This window comes from Lissotriton vulgaris, chromosome 4_1 (genome assembly GCF_964263255.1).
Source record: "Lissotriton vulgaris chromosome 4_1, aLisVul1.2, whole genome shotgun sequence".
NCBI classification, from domain to species: domain Eukaryota; kingdom Metazoa; phylum Chordata; class Amphibia; order Caudata; family Salamandridae; genus Lissotriton; species Lissotriton vulgaris.
Genome location: NC_141691.1, coordinates 219740191 through 219757591, shown reverse-complemented (window position 1 = coordinate 219757591; position 17401 = coordinate 219740191). Strand labels below are relative to the sequence as shown.

General features: G+C 42.8%; 1 protein-coding gene across 1 annotated transcript; it reads left to right on the top strand.

Moving 5' to 3' along the window:
- Positions 1-13759: 13759 nt before the first annotated feature.
- Positions 13760-16211, top strand: LOC147718580 (uncharacterized). Its single transcript, XM_086966744.1, has 3 exons — positions 13760-14197; positions 14734-14949; positions 15927-16211. The coding sequence occupies exons 1-3, from the start codon at positions 13760-13762 to the stop codon at positions 16209-16211; spliced, it is 939 nt and encodes a 312-aa protein (XP_086822870.1).
- The last annotated feature ends 1190 nt before the right edge of the window (positions 16212-17401 follow it).

Sequence of the window (17401 nt, the reverse complement as noted above, 5' to 3'; positions counted from 1 at the left end):
CCACTCACCCTCACCCTCACTCACCCTCACTCACCCTCAACCCCTCACCCTCACTCACCCTCAACCCCTCACCCTCACTCACCCTCAACTCCTCACCCTCAACACTTCACCCTCAACCCCTCACTCACTCTCAATCTCACTAACCCTCACTCACCCTCAACCCCTCACCCTCACTCACCCTCACCCTCACTCACCCTCAACACCTCACACTCACTAACCCTCAACCCCTCACCCTCACCCTCACACCCTCAACCCTTCACCCTCAACCCCTCACTCACCCTCACTCACCCTCACTCACCCTCACTCACCCTTAACACCTCAGCCTCACCCTCACTCACCCTCACCCTCACTCACCCTCAACCCCTCACACTCACTCACCCTCAACCCCTCACCCACACCCTCAACCCTTCACCCTCAACCCCTCACTCACCCTCACTCACCCTCACTCTCACTCACCCTCAACACCTCAGCCTCACCCTCACTCACCCTCACTCACCCTCAACACCTCACAATCACTCACCCTCACTCACCCTCAACCCCTCACCCTCCCTCAGCCTCACTCACCCTCACCCACACTCACCCTCACTCACCCTCAACACCTCACCCTCACCCTCACTCACCCTCAATGCCTCACCCTCACTCACCCTCAACACCTCACACTCACTCACCCTCACCCTCTCTCACCCTCAACCCCTCACCCTCTCACCCTCACTCACCCTCACCCACACTCACCCTCACTCACCCTCACTCACCCTCACTCACCCTCAACCCCTCACCCTCACTCACCCTCAGCCACACTCACCCTCATCCTCACTCACCCTCAACGCCTCACCCTCACTCACCCTCAACTCCTCACCCTCTCCCTCACTCACCCTCACCCTCACTCACCCTCAACCCCTCACACTCACTCACCCTCAACCCCTCACACTCACTCACCCTCAACCCCTCACCCACACCCTCAACCCTTCACCCTCAACCCCTCACTCACCCTCACTCACCCTCACTCTCACTCACCCTCAACACCTCAGCCTCACCCTCACTCACCCTCAACACCTCACAATCACTCACCCTCACTCACCCTCAACCCCTCACCCTCCCTCACCCTCACTCACCCTCACCCACACTCACCCTCACTCACCCTCAACACCTCACCCTCACTCACCCTCACCCACACTCACCCTCACCCTCACTCACCCTCAACGCCTCACCCTCACTCACCCTCAACACCTCACACTCACTCACCCTCACCCTCTCTCACCCTCAACCCCTCACCCTCTCACCCTTACTCACCCTCACCCACACTCACCCTCACTCACCCTCACTCACCCTCAACCCCTCACCCTCACTCACCCTCACCCACACTCACCCTCATCCTCACTCACCCTCAACGCCTCACCCTCAACCCCTCACCCTCACTCACCCTCACCCACACTCACCCTCACTCACCCTCAACGCCTCACCCTCACTCACCCTCAACACCTCACCCTCACCCTCACTCACCCTCACTCAGCCTCAACCCCTCACCCTCACTCACCCTCAACCCCTCACCCTTTCACCCTCAACCCCTCACTCACCCTCACTCTCACTCTCACTCACCCTCACTCACCCTCAACCCCTCCCCCTCACCCTCACTCACCCTCACCCTCACTCACCCTCAACACCTCACCCTCACTAACCCTCAACCCCTCACCCTCACACCCTCAACCCTTCACCCTCACTAACCCTCAACCCCTCAATCACCCTCACCCTCACTCACCCTCAACACCTCACCCTCACTAACCCTCAACCCCTCACTCACCCTCACTCTCACTCACCCTCACTCACCCTCAACACCTCAGCCTCACTAACCCTCAACCCCTCACCCTCACACCCTCAACCCTTCACCCTCACTAACCCTCAACCCCTCAATCACCCTCACCCTCACTCACCCTCAACACCTCACCCTCACTAACCCTCAACCCCTCACTCACCCTCACTCTCACTCACCCTCACTCACCCTCAACACCTCAGCCTCACCCTCACTCACCCTCACCCTCACCCTCAACCCCCCATGCCATTTTGAAGGGTAACTTGGAGCAGACAGTTGAAGTCGAATTACAGTAAGGGAGAAAATGGCGTCTGGAAACGTGATGTTTTTTTAACAAAACTCCTATAGTTTACATACCATGCCGTACACACACACCAACAACAATTCCAGCATTTAAAACTACCCACAGACACATTCAAGGGCCGCATCCTCAGCAATGCTCACGATTTTCATAATCAAAATAACAACACAACTTTGATGGCAAATATTGCATCCAGCCTCTGACCCATTCAGCACCATACATCAGCTCATAACATTTCGCCACACCTGTCTCTACATTTATGTATTGCCAAACAAAATCATCGACCATCTTTCTCATTCGCCCACTGGATTTTAACGTTGCCACACACACATTAATGGACGCATCCGCAGCAATGTTCAGTATTTTCATACTAAACATAAACGCCACAACTTTGAGCCTGTATATTACAAGAGTTGTAGGTTTAAAAGTGAAACTTTGTATACTTTGGAAGCTTTATATATGCCATTTTTAAGGGTAACTTGGAGCAGACAGTTGAAGTCGAATTACACTAAGGAAAAAAAAATGAATGCCCTTTGCTTTGTCAGTTGCGAGCGAACTCTTATGTGCGATTAAGGGAGTTGCCCAGGGAAGTCTACTGTCGCGCCAATGTCGAAACTCCATCTGCATACACATTCAAACATTCACACTTCCAAGTCGCGCACATCAGCTAGTGTGACTTTTCCTTGGGGCAAGGGAAGGACTAAAAGCTTTGATCCTTTCTTAAACCAAAAACAAAAAAAAAGTTTCTTGCATCGTTACCCCCTAATTAAGCAGAGGGACGGGTCACTTTAAGTCATACTCTGTTTTTACCTGCGACGACAGAACTCAGACTTACAGAACGACGCTGTACTTGCTGCTATCGACCAACAGCCACTGAAAAACTACGCCATTCAATCTTAGAAAGTAAGTGTATGGAACTTTTATTTCTATACATCTAAGGGACAGCATTGATAAATGTACTTCCGTTTATTAGAACGGTTACTATATCAACATTGCACCTGTGTTAAATTATTGTGCAACATGTTCTTTGGGAAAACTAAATTTTCTATGGTAATACTTAGCAAAGGACTACGTAATTTCTCAAGCAGGTCATACCTTTGTTTAAACCTACCGATACATATTTCTTTTTTTTTATCGTTATATCTTGTAGGTTATTCGTACGCATTCAACATTTCCTTGCTAGGGGGAAAGAAACGGCGCACCAACATATATCATGTAAGTACAGCCAACTGTTCACTCTGCTACACAGTTTGCCCTTTCGTTCATAACACTTCGACTCGCCACACAGAACATTTCTTCCAATAATTCAAGGCACAACATAAGTTTGACACACACCCTCTCGTACATCTCCTTGTGTTACCTTTTCACGCACACACAACTAACAAGACTTACTAAATTACAAGCACGACATATTGATTGCAAGCACAACTTCAGGTTACTTTACACTATCAACAAGATCAACAGTACCCACAGCTTCAGCTTGCACCTAACACACAAAAACGCACACACATTATCACATTCACATGCATAGGAACAAACATCCCCGTTACACCATGCGAACAACATTCGATACTTTTTTTAATAAAACAAACACTCGACACACACTTTCGGAACATTCGGCCGCAATCTCATATCATAACAGTTCGCCACACTCCCAGGAACATTTCGTTCACAACTTCAACTACCTACATTACTTGCACACTAACTGGGTACACTTTCAATATTACACGCAAACCGCATTCATTCTCAGATTTAATGCAACACAGTAACCAGTCCAAGTTACAAGATGACACATGTACACCTTTTTTTACGTCTGTTACTATTACCTTTTCACGCACACACGGTTAAAAACACATACTATATAACACGCACGCCGAATTGAGTGCGACCACAACAGAACACTCATTACGCTTTTATTCACAGCTTCACAGCAAGACAGTAAACAGGATGATCGGAATCAAGAGTGAACAGAGCTGCAGCTTACACTAATCGCACACACCCTGTCATATTAGCTTTCAATATTAAACGCAAACCGCATTCATTCTCAGATTCAATGCAACACAGTAACCAGTCCAAGTTACAAGATGACACATACACACCTTTTTTTACGTCTCTTAGTATTAACTTTTCACGCACACACGGTTAAGAACACATACTATATCACACGCACGCCGAATTGAGTGGGACCACAACAGAACACTCATTACGCTTTTATTCACAGCTTCACAGCAAGACAGTAAACAGGATAATCGGACTCAAGAGTGAACAGAGCTGCAGCTTACACTAATCACACACACCCTGTCACATTAGGCAAAACACTAACTGCCACCCTTATACAGCACGTGCGACTCCAACGCAATCTAAGATCATACCACTTCGCGTCGGTGGGGGCAGGGTCAGTGGGTAAGGGTCGGGGCTACAGCAACAACATAAAACTGACCATGAGGTTAATCACAGGACCCTGCAGCCGAAGGCTTCGTCCACTGAGCCCTCCCGGCATACACACAATTCTCTCTCTCTCTTTCTCTCTCGGTCTCCCTCCCTCTCTATAGCTCTCTCTCCCTCTCTCTAGCTCCCCCTCCCTCTCTCCTGTCTTCCTCTGTCTCACTCTAACTGTGTTACTCCCTCTGTCTCACTCCCTCTCTCTCCCTCCCCCTCTCTCTCCCTCCCTCTCTCCCTCCCTCCCTCTCCGTCTCCCTCCCTATCACTCTCCGTCTCACTCCCTTTCCCTTCCTCTCCCTCCATTTCCCTTCCTTTCCCTCACTTTCCCTCCCTCTCCCTCCCTCTCCATCTCCCTCACTCTCCCGCCCTTTTACTCCCTCTCCATTTCCCTCCCCTTCACTCCCTCTCTGTCTTTGTACATTACTTGCACACTAACTGGGTACACTTTCCATATTACACGCACACCGCATTCATTTTCAGATTCAATGCAATACAGTAACTAATCTAAGTTACAAGATGACACACACACACCTTTTTTTACGTCTCTCACTATTAACTTTTCACGCACACACTCACTCCCTCTCCGTCCCCAACAACAATTCCAGCATTTAAAACTACCCACAGACACATTCAAGGCCCGCATCCTCAGCAATGCTCATGATTTTCCTAATAAAAATAACGACACTACTTTAAGGGTGTCGTTATTTTTGCACCCTCACTCACCCTCACCCACACTCACCCTCACCCTCACTTACCCTCAACGCCTCACCCTCACTCACCCTCAACACCTCACACTCACTCACCCTCACCCTCACTCACCCTCAACGCCTCACCCTCCCTCACCCTCACTCACCCTCACCCACACTCACCCTCACTTACCCTCAACCCCTCACCCTCACTCACCCTCACCCACACTCACCCTCATCCTCACTATCCCTCAACGCCTCACCCTCACTCACCCTCAAACCCTCACCCTCACTCACCCTCACTCACCCTCAACCCCTCACCCTCCCTCACCCTCACTCACCCTCACTCACCCTCACCCACACTCACCCTCAACGCCTCACCCTCACCCACACTCACCCTCACTTACCCTCAACCCCTCACCCTCACTCACCCTCACCCACACTCACCCTCATCCTCACTCACCCTCAACGCCTCACCCTCACTCACCCTCAACCCCTCACCCTCACTCACCCTCACTCACCCTCAACCCCTCACCCTCCCTCACCCTCACTCACCCTCACTCACCCTCACCCACACTCACCCTCACTCACCCTCAACCCCTCACCCTCACTCACCCTCACCCACACTCACCCTCATCCTCACTCAATGCCTCACCCTCACTCACCCTCAACCCCTCACCCTCACTCACCCTCAACCCCTCACCCTCACTCACCCTCAACCCCTCACCCTCAACCCTTCACCCTCAACCCCTCACTCACCCTCAATCTCACTCACCCTCACTCACCCTCAACCCCTCCCCCTCACCCTCACTCACCCTCACCCTCACTCACCCTCAACACCTCACCCTCACTAACCCTCAACCCCTCACCCTCACACCCTCAACCCTTCACCCTCAACACCTCACTCACCCTCACTCTCACTCACCCTCACTCACCCTCAACACCTCAGCCTCACCCTCACTCACCCTCACCCTCACTCACCCTCAACCCCTCACCCTCACTCACCCTCAACCCCTCACCCTCACTCACCCTCATCCACACTCACCCTCATCCTCACTCACCCTCAACGCCTCACCCTCACTCACCCTCAACACCTCACCCTCACTCACCCTCAACCCCTCACCCTCACTCACCCTCAACACCTCACCCTCAACCCTTCACCCTCAACGCCTCACTCACCCTCAATCTCACTCACCCTCACTCACCCTCAACCACTCCCCCTCACCCTCACTCACCCTCACCCTCAACACCTCACCCTCACTAACCCTCAACCCCTCACCCTCACCCTCACACCCTCAACCCTTCACCCTCAACCCCTCACTCTCACTCACCCTCACTCACCCTCAACACCTCAGCCTCACCCTCACTCACCCTCACTCTCACTCTCAGTCACCCTCAACCCCTCACACTCACTCACCCTCACCCTCACTCACCCTCAACCCCTCCCTCACCCTCACTCACCCTCACCCACACTCACCCTCTCTCTCCCTCTCTCTCCCTCTCTCTAGCTCCCCCTCCCTCTCTCCTGTCTTCCTCTTTCTCACTCTAACTGTGTTACTCCCTCCGTCTCCCTCCCCCTCTCTCTCCCTCCCTCTCTCCCTCCCTCCCTATCCCTATCACTCTCCGTCTCACTCCCTTTCCCTTCCTCTCCCTCCATTTCCCTTCCTTTCCCTCACTTTCCCTCCCTCTCCCTCCCTCTCCATCTCCCTCACTCTCCCTCCCTTTTACTCCCTCTCCATTTCCCTCACCTTCACTCCCTCTCTGTCTCTGTACATTACTTGCACACTAACTGGGTACACTTTCAATATTACACGCACACCCCATTCATTCTCAGATTCAATGCAACACAGTAACCAGTCCAAGTTACAAGATGACACACACACACCTTTTTTTACGTCTCTCAGTTTTAACTTTTCACGCACACACTCACTCCCTCGCCGTCCCCCTCCCCCCCCTTTTCCTCCCACTCCCTCTCTCTCCCTCTATCATCTCACCCTGCCTGTGTGCCAGCCGTGGCGCACACACTCACAGCAGCACCAGAGCTCTTAACAGGTCTTTAAAAGACCATTTACATGCTAATGTGGCCTTTACGGGAAAAATTAGAAAAGATCAATTTTAACCATCATTTTTTTTTCTCCTTTCAGATTATTAAAACAACAACAAAAGAAACACAAGTTAACACCTTCGCTGCTAAGGCAATTCCCCTCCTGTGCTGGAAATTGCTATTTTCATTGTTTTATGACGAGCTGGGCTCGTCATCAGCACACGACCACTGTGCACCATGACGAGCCCAGCTCGTCATCAGCATCGAAAGGGTTAAGGTAAATACTACTTTGCCAGTTAGCGGAAAAATTATCAAAAGTTCATACCTTACAGTCCCCCCAAAAATTAGGTACTTGGGAAAGGTTATTAATTTACATTTGTTGCTAAGAACATTTTTGTATAACATATAAAATGCAGAGATGCTTGAAAGCAAGTTACCATCAAGGGAATAGCAAATTTAATAGCAAATCACAAGGTAAGCAATGCTTACCAAATAGTGTTTTTGCTGTCTTGCACAATTTATGCAAGCCAGTAACTACTTGGAACTCTAATGATCTGCATTATATAATGGACCGTGGGGACGCTTTATATCTACAAATGCATTCTATTAACAAAGAAACACTTATGCATCCAGATGACCTGCCAAGGTATATAGACCACAATCAAGAGATATATTCACTTTTGCTACGGAACGCTTACTACGGTGATGTCCTTAAACGTTTTGATAAAGCCTACCCAGATATTAGCACAGCATTAAATGTTACTCTTAATAAGCACTGTGGTGTTATACTTTGTATGAATGTTTATGTTATAGCTATTTTCAAACATATGCAATCATACTTTGTATTTGATTCACATAGTAGGGACCATGAAGGCATGCCTCATTCAAACGGAACATGTGTTACAATTGCATTTCATTCTTTTGAAGGGCTGATTCAATATGTTGTGAAACTAGCATATAACTTTACACATCAGGCTGAGCAATGTGTCCAATTTGAATTAACACCAATAGATATAAAAGTCATTAAGAGGAAATCATTTACAAAAGCACTTACAGTGCACAAGAAAAATAGTCACCTACCGCAAGAAAGAAAAATTTGGGTACATACTACTGAATGTACTCCTAATCAGACTATAACATCAACAACAATGTCTTCAGATAATTTACAGAATCAAAGTAAGGGAGGGAATAGCAATACTAATCATTTAGCACAATTACCAGGGAATAGTAAATCTATACAGGGAACAAATAAACAGTCTCTGAAAAGAAAAAGGGATTCAAGTACATGTCCAACTAAAGTTGTAAAAAGAAAAAAAGTTAATGCAGCTGAAGAAGACATTACCAACAGTCAACTAATTGGTATTGATAAAAACAGACCAAGATTAACGCAGGGCCAAAGCCAGAAACGATGTAAACAAATCCATACAATCATTCGCAAATTCCACCGTGAAATATTGCATGGCCCGGAATACATTTGTACTCTTTGCAATCAATTGTGGCATAAACAAACGGTGAAAAATATACGCAGTGTTAGCCAATCCGAAATTTTCTAAAAGTGTAACATTAGTAACAAGAAAACAAATTTTATTTGTAGGACTTGCTATTATTACATTCGCAAAAATAAAATACCACCATGTTCTATTGTAAATGGCATGGGGTTCCCAAATGTACCAGTTGAATTAGAATTATATGATTTAGAAGAAAGATTAGTTTCACCTAGGATACCATTCTTACAAATTCGGACTCTGCCACGCGGTTTTCAAAAATCATTATCAGGTGCAGTAGTTAATGTACCTGCAGATGTTATGACAACTGTTACCATTTTACCAAGGCAAATTAATGACGCCATGACAATCCCAGTGAAATTAAAAAGGAAATTAGTCTATAAATCATATACACATTATGAGAATATTAGACCAAATACAGTAAAAAAGGCAGCTACATGGCTAGCTAAAAATAGTACAATGTTTAATGAATATGGTGTTACTATTAACCCTGACTGGGAGTATATACCTCCAGAAATAGAATAACACAATGAGACTTCTGAGACAAACAATTCATCTGATAGTTCAGACAACATAGAAGCTGGGAATTTGGATACTATGTTAACAAATGAAACAATTACTAGTAATTCGGTGAATGTGTTAAGTTTAGCTCCAGCTGAACATAACACGCCAAGAGGTTTATATGAGGATAAAGATTCAGAGTTTTTGGCTTTCCCTACTATTTTTTGTGGTGAACGAAGGCCTAACAATAAGGAAAGACACATACCGGTACATTATAGTACTATTTGCCAAGCTGAGTTAAGGAGTTATGATAGAAGAGTCGCTAAATCTATTACTAATGTATTTTTTAAACTGAAGAAATTACATATTAAGCAGATCCAGGGTAAAATCAACATTTCCATCAGGAAACATTTTACAGATGGGAATAAAATAACTGCTAAAGACATAAAATATAATATTGGCAATGTTTTACAGTTTAATGAGGGTTACAAAGTATTAAAAACTATACGCAGTTCACCTCCATATTGGGAAGGTTGCAAAAAAGATATTTTTGCAATGATAAGGCAACTTGGCATACCCACTTTCTTTTTGACTTTATCTGCTGCCGAAACAAAATGGCACCATTTAATAAATATACTATTGAGAGTTAGAAACCTAAAGGAATGTACAGAGGAAGAATTCTTAAACATGTCTTGGGAAACTAAAAGTAAATTAATACAAGAAGATCCAATAACATGTGCAAGACAGTTTGACTATCAAGTTAGGAAATTCTTTAATTGTGTTTTGCTGAATGGCACTAATCCAATTGGGGAAATAGTAGACTACTTTTACAGAGTCGAATTCCAACAAAGAGGTTCTCCACATATACATGCATTACTCTGGGTAAACAAAGCACCACTGTATGGTGTTTCACCAGTGGAAGAAGTCAATTGCTTCATTGACAAATATATCACTTGTCATAAGTCTGAGAACCCTGTTTTACAACCGTTAATAAATCTACAAAGGCATGGTCACACAAAAAATTGCAGACGTAAACAGCAACGGACATGCAAATATCAATATCCAAAATATCCAATGTCAAGAACGCTCATATTAGAGCCATTAACACTTGAGGAGACAAATAAGCAATGGCAAGATAATATTAAAATAATACATGAAGCTATGAAGAATACTACTTTTAATACACTTTCTTTTGAGGAATTTTTAGACTTCATTAAAATGGATGATAAAGAATATATTACTTCAATACAAACTAGCTTACAAAAAACAACTATTTTTTTGAAAAGAACACCAGGCGAATGCTTCATCAATAACTACAATAGTACTCTTTTAGAAGCTTGGCGAGCAAACATAGACTTGCAGTTTATACTGGACCCTTATGCTTGTGCTGTCTACATTATCTCATATATCAGTAAATCGCAAAGAGGAATTAGCAAACTTCTAGCGCAAGCTGCTAAAGAGGTAACAAGCAATAGTAATATCAAAGATCAACTTAAACACATAGGAAACAAATTCCTCAACTGCACAGAAATTAGTGCTCAAGAAGCAGCATATCTAATTCTTCAAATACCATTACGGAAAAGCTCACGATCATTTGTATTTATTAATACTAGCCGTCCAGAGAAAAGAACTTATTTAATGCGTGATATCGAAACGATTAATAACTTGCCAGAAAATTCAACTGACATTCAATGTGAAAATATTATTATTAAGTACTGCAAACGGCCACAATCATTAGAGATGTGCACGTTAGCAGACTATGCTGCTAATTTCAACTATGTGAAGAAAAAAACACATGGGAGAGAAATCAATGATTGCGAAGATTTACTTGCAGAACAAAACTTTTACAGCTCAGATGAGGAAGAATTAGAAATAGAATGTAGTAACGGAAATAAAGAACAACAGAAACAGAATTATGATTATGCTTTAAATAAGCGCAGACAAGGGAAAATAATACGCTTTTGCAGATTTAGCAAAAATAATGAACCAGAAGAGTATTATAGAGAAATATTAATGTTGCACTATCCATGGAGGGAAGAACAGAAAATACTAATCAACAAAGAAACTTACTATGATAGGTATCTGGAAGTTAAAACATTTGTTGACACACAACTAAAAATCTATAACAAACAGCATGGTGGAGTTACAAACATTATTCATGAACAGTGTCATGAAAATTTAATTTCACCTCCTCTATCACCAACTGTTAATATACAGACAGAAGACCAAAATCCTGAAAATAATAATAGATATGATTTGGCTCTAGATTTAGGAATTAGAACTACAACCGAAGAACAAAGCTCAACTAACGTTATTTTACCCAATGATAAATACCAACAACTTATGCAAAACTTAACGGAAGAACAACTTAAATTTGTTTACCATCACTTGCATTGGTTTAAAACTACAAGCACTCCATGCTATACTTTTTGCACCGGAGGGGCTGGTGTTGGGAAAAGTTTTGTAATATCTGCACTATATCAAACTTTACTACGGTACTATAACACTAAGGCAGGTGAAAATCCTGATAATGTTTATATCTTACTTACTGCTCCAACAGGAAAGGCTGCCCATAATATTAATGGCAAAACACTGCATAGCACTTTCAAAATACCTGTGTCGCAAAGTTTGACTTATAAACAACTGAGTCATGAACATAGAACTGCTCTACAAATGGAAATGATGCATGTTAGAGTTGTTATTATTGATGACATTTCAATGGTAGGACACAATATGTTACATTTTATACATAACAGGCTTCAAGAAATAAAATCATCTAATGAACCATTTGGAGGAATTTCAATTTTAGCCATTGGTGACTTTTACCAATTAAAACCTGTATTTGACAGATACATTTTTCAGGATTCTACACAGTTGTATGGTCCTTTAAGTGCTAACTTATGGAAAGAACATTTTAAAATTTTTGAATTAACAAAAATTATGCGCCAAAAAGAAGATCTTCAATTTGCTCAATTACTAAACCGGTTGAGAGAAGGCAAGCATACTGAAGAAGATATTTCACAAATTAAGCAAAGGGAAATACAACCTGATGAGAGTTTATTAGAAACAATTCCATATATCATGTCAACTAATATAGAAGTTAATGAAATTAACAAAAAGGTTTTGGAAAAACATTGCAAAGATTATCCAGTCTACATAACAGTAGCAAGCGATACCGTCAGTTCTGATTTGTCTGAAAATGTGAAAAAAACTATTCTTAAGCAACTGCCCAAAGATCCACAGAAAACAATGGGCCTTTCACATACATTACACATTGCCTTACAACTTCGTTATGATTTAAGTTGCAATGTGGATGTCAATGATGGTTTAACAAATGGCGCAACTGGTGTGGTACAATTAGTTGAATTGATTAACAATACACCTATTATTGTTTGGTTGTTATTTGACAATCAGAGTATAGGACAAACAACCAGACAACAATATAAACACTTATATCATTCACAAATACAAAATACATGGACACCAATACATGCTATAGCTAGACATTTTCAATACACTAAGAAATTTATTACCATTATACGGAAGCAATTTCCTTTACGCCAAGCATCAGCACGCACTATACATCGCACACAAGGTGCAACTCTCGAACCACTTTATATACACTTTAATAACAGCAAGATTCATCATTTGCATTATGTTGCTATTAGCAGGGCAAAATCAATACAAAATGTATATGTACACAATTTTGATGAAGGTAAAATTTTAGTACATCCACAAGTTAATGAGGAAATGCACAGATTAAGGACAGAAATGCCACTTGAAATACATATCCCACAGTTACATACATACAGTGCACATTTCAATATCATTGCACACAATATAAGATCACTACAGAAAATTTTTACATCTATGATAGCGGATAGGAATATATTACAAGCAGACATTATTTGCTTAACTGAGATCAACACTACAAGAAAGGCTACAGCTACTGATTCTATGATAGAACAATACCATCACATTATATTTGATAAATTTCATACATACAACACAAACCATGGAATTATTATGTACTACAAAAAAGATTTATTTATATTGCCTATTTATGAGACACATGAAGGGATAGACATTTTAAATTTTACTGTACATATTTATAACACGGATTACCTTATTATTATTTTATACAAACCACCCCAAAAAAGTATAACTTCTCTTTTGGATTTTATCACAAATATTACGGATTTTTACCCCACACACAAATTGATCATTATAGGGGATTTCAATATGGATGTATCTCAACAAAATACAAACACCAAGCAATTACTTGGATTCTTTGAAGCAAAATTACAATGTCAACAACTCATTAACAGTTACACAACTAACTACCAATCCATTTTAGATCATATATATACAAATGAACAACTACACAACTATGGTACTTTAGAATGCTATTACAGTGATCATAAAGCAATATGGGTTTGTATTTAACATGTTATAACACATTTTCTATTTCAGATGATGTCTATTGAAGAAATCATGAACATTAATACCGATGACAACAAACCATATCAGAAACCCATACGAGTTAATGTCATCAACTGCTCTGGAAAAACTACTTACAAAAATGCAAAACAAGAACAAAAAATTCTATTTCATTTGGCTCTAGCAGATAAAACTGGAACCATGAAATGTACTTGTTATCAAGAAAATTTATATGAGCAAACTAAAAGTAACTGTGGACTACTGATACGCAACTTTATCATCAAAAACAAAACAATTTTAATTACTAAGCAAACTAAAGTAACAAAATTTCCCGCTATGAAAATTGAGGAGGGCCTGATCCAACAAGCAAAGAACATTTTGCATCCGCCTGCACCATCGGCTTCTCCCATTAAGGAAATAAAACGTGCAAGTCTAAAAAGTCTTATGACCGTTTCAGGGACAATAATTGCCGTAAGTATGAACGCAAACATGTCATCATGTCAACTAAAAAAAAACATTGGAAATGCAATAGGTCTCGCATTAGAAAAGTTGGACTTATTGGTATTGTAAATGACATATCTTATTTATTTGTTGGTTTTTAAAATTGCAAGTCTAAAAAGTCTTATGACTGTTTCAGGGACAATATGTGCCGGAAGTATGAACGCAAACATGTCATCATGTCTACTAAAAAAATGCATAGTTGGCTTACACACACATTACACCTTTAGTAACTTCACTAACAAGCTCAAAACACATAGCATTATACACTCTTTCACACTATGTAGAAAGTACGAGTTTTGAAAACTATAATATGCCAGTGCTTTGCTGTATACTACAAATACAAGTACTCTCTACAAAGCCATTTTTAGAAATAAATAATGCAATCTTTTAGAAAGGATGTTCATTTGGGTCCTTAAATATGATACCTTATATTGCCATTCATACAACGCACTAGTACTATGTGTTTTTACAGTCACTTTTTAATACAATGCTTACTTTTTGTGTAGGAAGAGGACGCAAAGACTGTCTTTATCAATGGGCAAGATACCCCACTGAAATCGATTACTTTAAAAGATGCAACAGATGACATAAAAGTGACACTGTGGAGAGAAGCATCACTATTTACAATACATCTTGGAGATTATGTTACCCTCACTCACGTAACTGTCCATGAATTCAATGCACAGAAAATATTGAATACAACGCGCCATAGCAAAATGGAGGTAAGCACAACAAACCCAACATTTTGGGAATATCTCTTTCAGCCACTCTGGGCCTTTCACCCACTCTGGCCCTTGCACCCACTCTGGGCCTTGCACCCACTCTGGGCCTTGCACCCACTCTGGCCCTTTCACCCACTCTGGCCCTTTCACCCACTCTGGCCCTTTCACCCACTCTGGCCCTTTCAGCCACTCTGGGCCTTTCACCCACTCTGTCCCTTTCACCCACTCTGTCCCTTTCACCCACTCTGTCCCTTTCACCCACTCTGGGCCTTTCACCCACTCTGGGGCTTTCACCCACTCTGTCCTTTTCACCCACTCTGTCCCTTTCACCCACTCTGTCCCTTTCACCCACTCTGGGCCTTTCACCCACTCTGGGCCTTTCACCCACTCTGTCCCTTTCACCCACTCTGTCCCTTTCACCCACTCTGGCCCTTTCACCCACTCTGGCCCTTTCACCCACTCTGGCCCATTCACCCACTCTGGCCCTTTCACCCACTCTGGCCCTTTCACCCACTCTGGCCCTTTCACCCACTCTGGCCCTTTCAACAAGTCTGGCCCTATCACCCACTCTGGCCCTATCACCCACTCTGGCCCTTTCACCCACTCTGGCCCTTTCACCCACTCTGGCCCTTTCACCCACTCTGGGCCTTGCACCCACTCTGAGACTTTCACTCTGGGCCTTTCACCCACTCTGGGCCTTTCACCCACTCTGGGCCTTTCACCCACTCTGGCCCTTTCACCCACTCTGGCCCTTTCACCCACTCTGGCCCTTTCACCCACTCTGGCCCTTTCACCCACTCTGGGCCTATCACCCACTCTGGCCCTATCACCCACTCTGGCCCTATCACCCACTCTGAGCCTTTCACCCACTCTGTCCCTTTCACCCACTCTGTCCCTTTCACCCACTCTGGGCCTTACACAAAACATAAAGTATAAAAATGTACTAACTAATTGTTGCATTTGTTTTCTCTCAACAGGTAACAGCCCCACCACAGGAAAAGATGGACATTCAAATTTATGGCGTCGAAAGCACCAAAGATGAAACTAGTATTATCACAATTAGGGTGACAAACACAGACGAATATCAATCAATGCCCATAGAAAATGAGATACTATTTAAATGGTTTATGTTAGATGATGAAGTTGACAACATCGGAGATGCGCTTGTACATTTTTTGCCGCAAACTTTTGAAGTGGTGTTTTGTAATGGGAAAATCATAAATATTCTTAAAGAAAAAGACGATGACATATGTTCAGACTAAAATTCGCATGTTGGCAGGCTATCATATTTTTGTACAAAGTTAAAAAATAAATATTTGTGTGTTTTACAAAAATAAAAAGGTGTGGAATACAAATTATAAACCTCTATGGAAATTATTTCACTACAGAAGGGAAATTATAACTACTAATACACTCAATTAATACAACATAGTCACACCCACATACAACATTCAGCCAATCCATCTCACATAAAAAAAATACAAAATACACACACTCTGTAGCTTGCACGCACTGCAGTAGTATGTATGAATGAGACTGTTGGTGTGCGAAATACGGATGTGGTGGTGCAGAGTGATGCTGTGTTGTTGCTCAATGGTACTGTGGGGGTGCAGAATGATAAAGTGGTATTGCTGCGTGTTGCATTGGTGGACATCAGTGATGCCGTTGTTGGGAGAAGTGCAACTGTTGTGGTGCTGAGTTATGCTGTGGTGGTAATCATTAAACAAGGTTAATCAAGTAGAAAAATGGACACTAGTGACAATTCTAGACCATTGGTTAGAAAAACTATGGTATCCTCAAAAGACCCAATGTGTACAGGTGTTGCGGTATATATCGTTCATCCGCCCCTACATTGTGGTTTGTCGGCAGTTATCATCGGATACCATAGAAAGTGTGGGTGCCTGCCTCATCCAGAGGCTCCTCTGGTCTAGGTTGCAGTGTCCAGAGATGAAAAAAGAACAAACCAGTGCAAAGAAAGGTAAAGAACTGTTAAAAATAAGGTCAACACCAGTAATGATTTTAATGAAATGGTGGAGATCTTATATTAAAACAAGTGGGTACTTGTCCTAGATCGAGTTATTGGATCTAGAAGTGCAAATTTTCAAAAAATGTCGACATGTTTCAGCCCCCTTTGGCTCATCGGAGTCTATGGGGCTTTCGTCAGGACAGAAGGACAAACAAACATAGAGAATCTACTCACACTTTTTGTGTGGAGTTCAGTGAAAGTAGTGAGGGTCAACTTTTAGCCACTCAAGTCTTATCAACCTGAAAAAGACAATACACACAAATATGTTGTGCAGGGGTGATATACATTCTCACAATATTGCTGGAGTGGAGGTAGGCACAGTAGTAAGCATTCGTCTAGACTACTACATTGATGCATGTTAGCAAAAATAGCGCGTTAATTCTAAACAGTGGAGTGTCACCGGGTAGAGGAGAGAGGGAGTTAAAA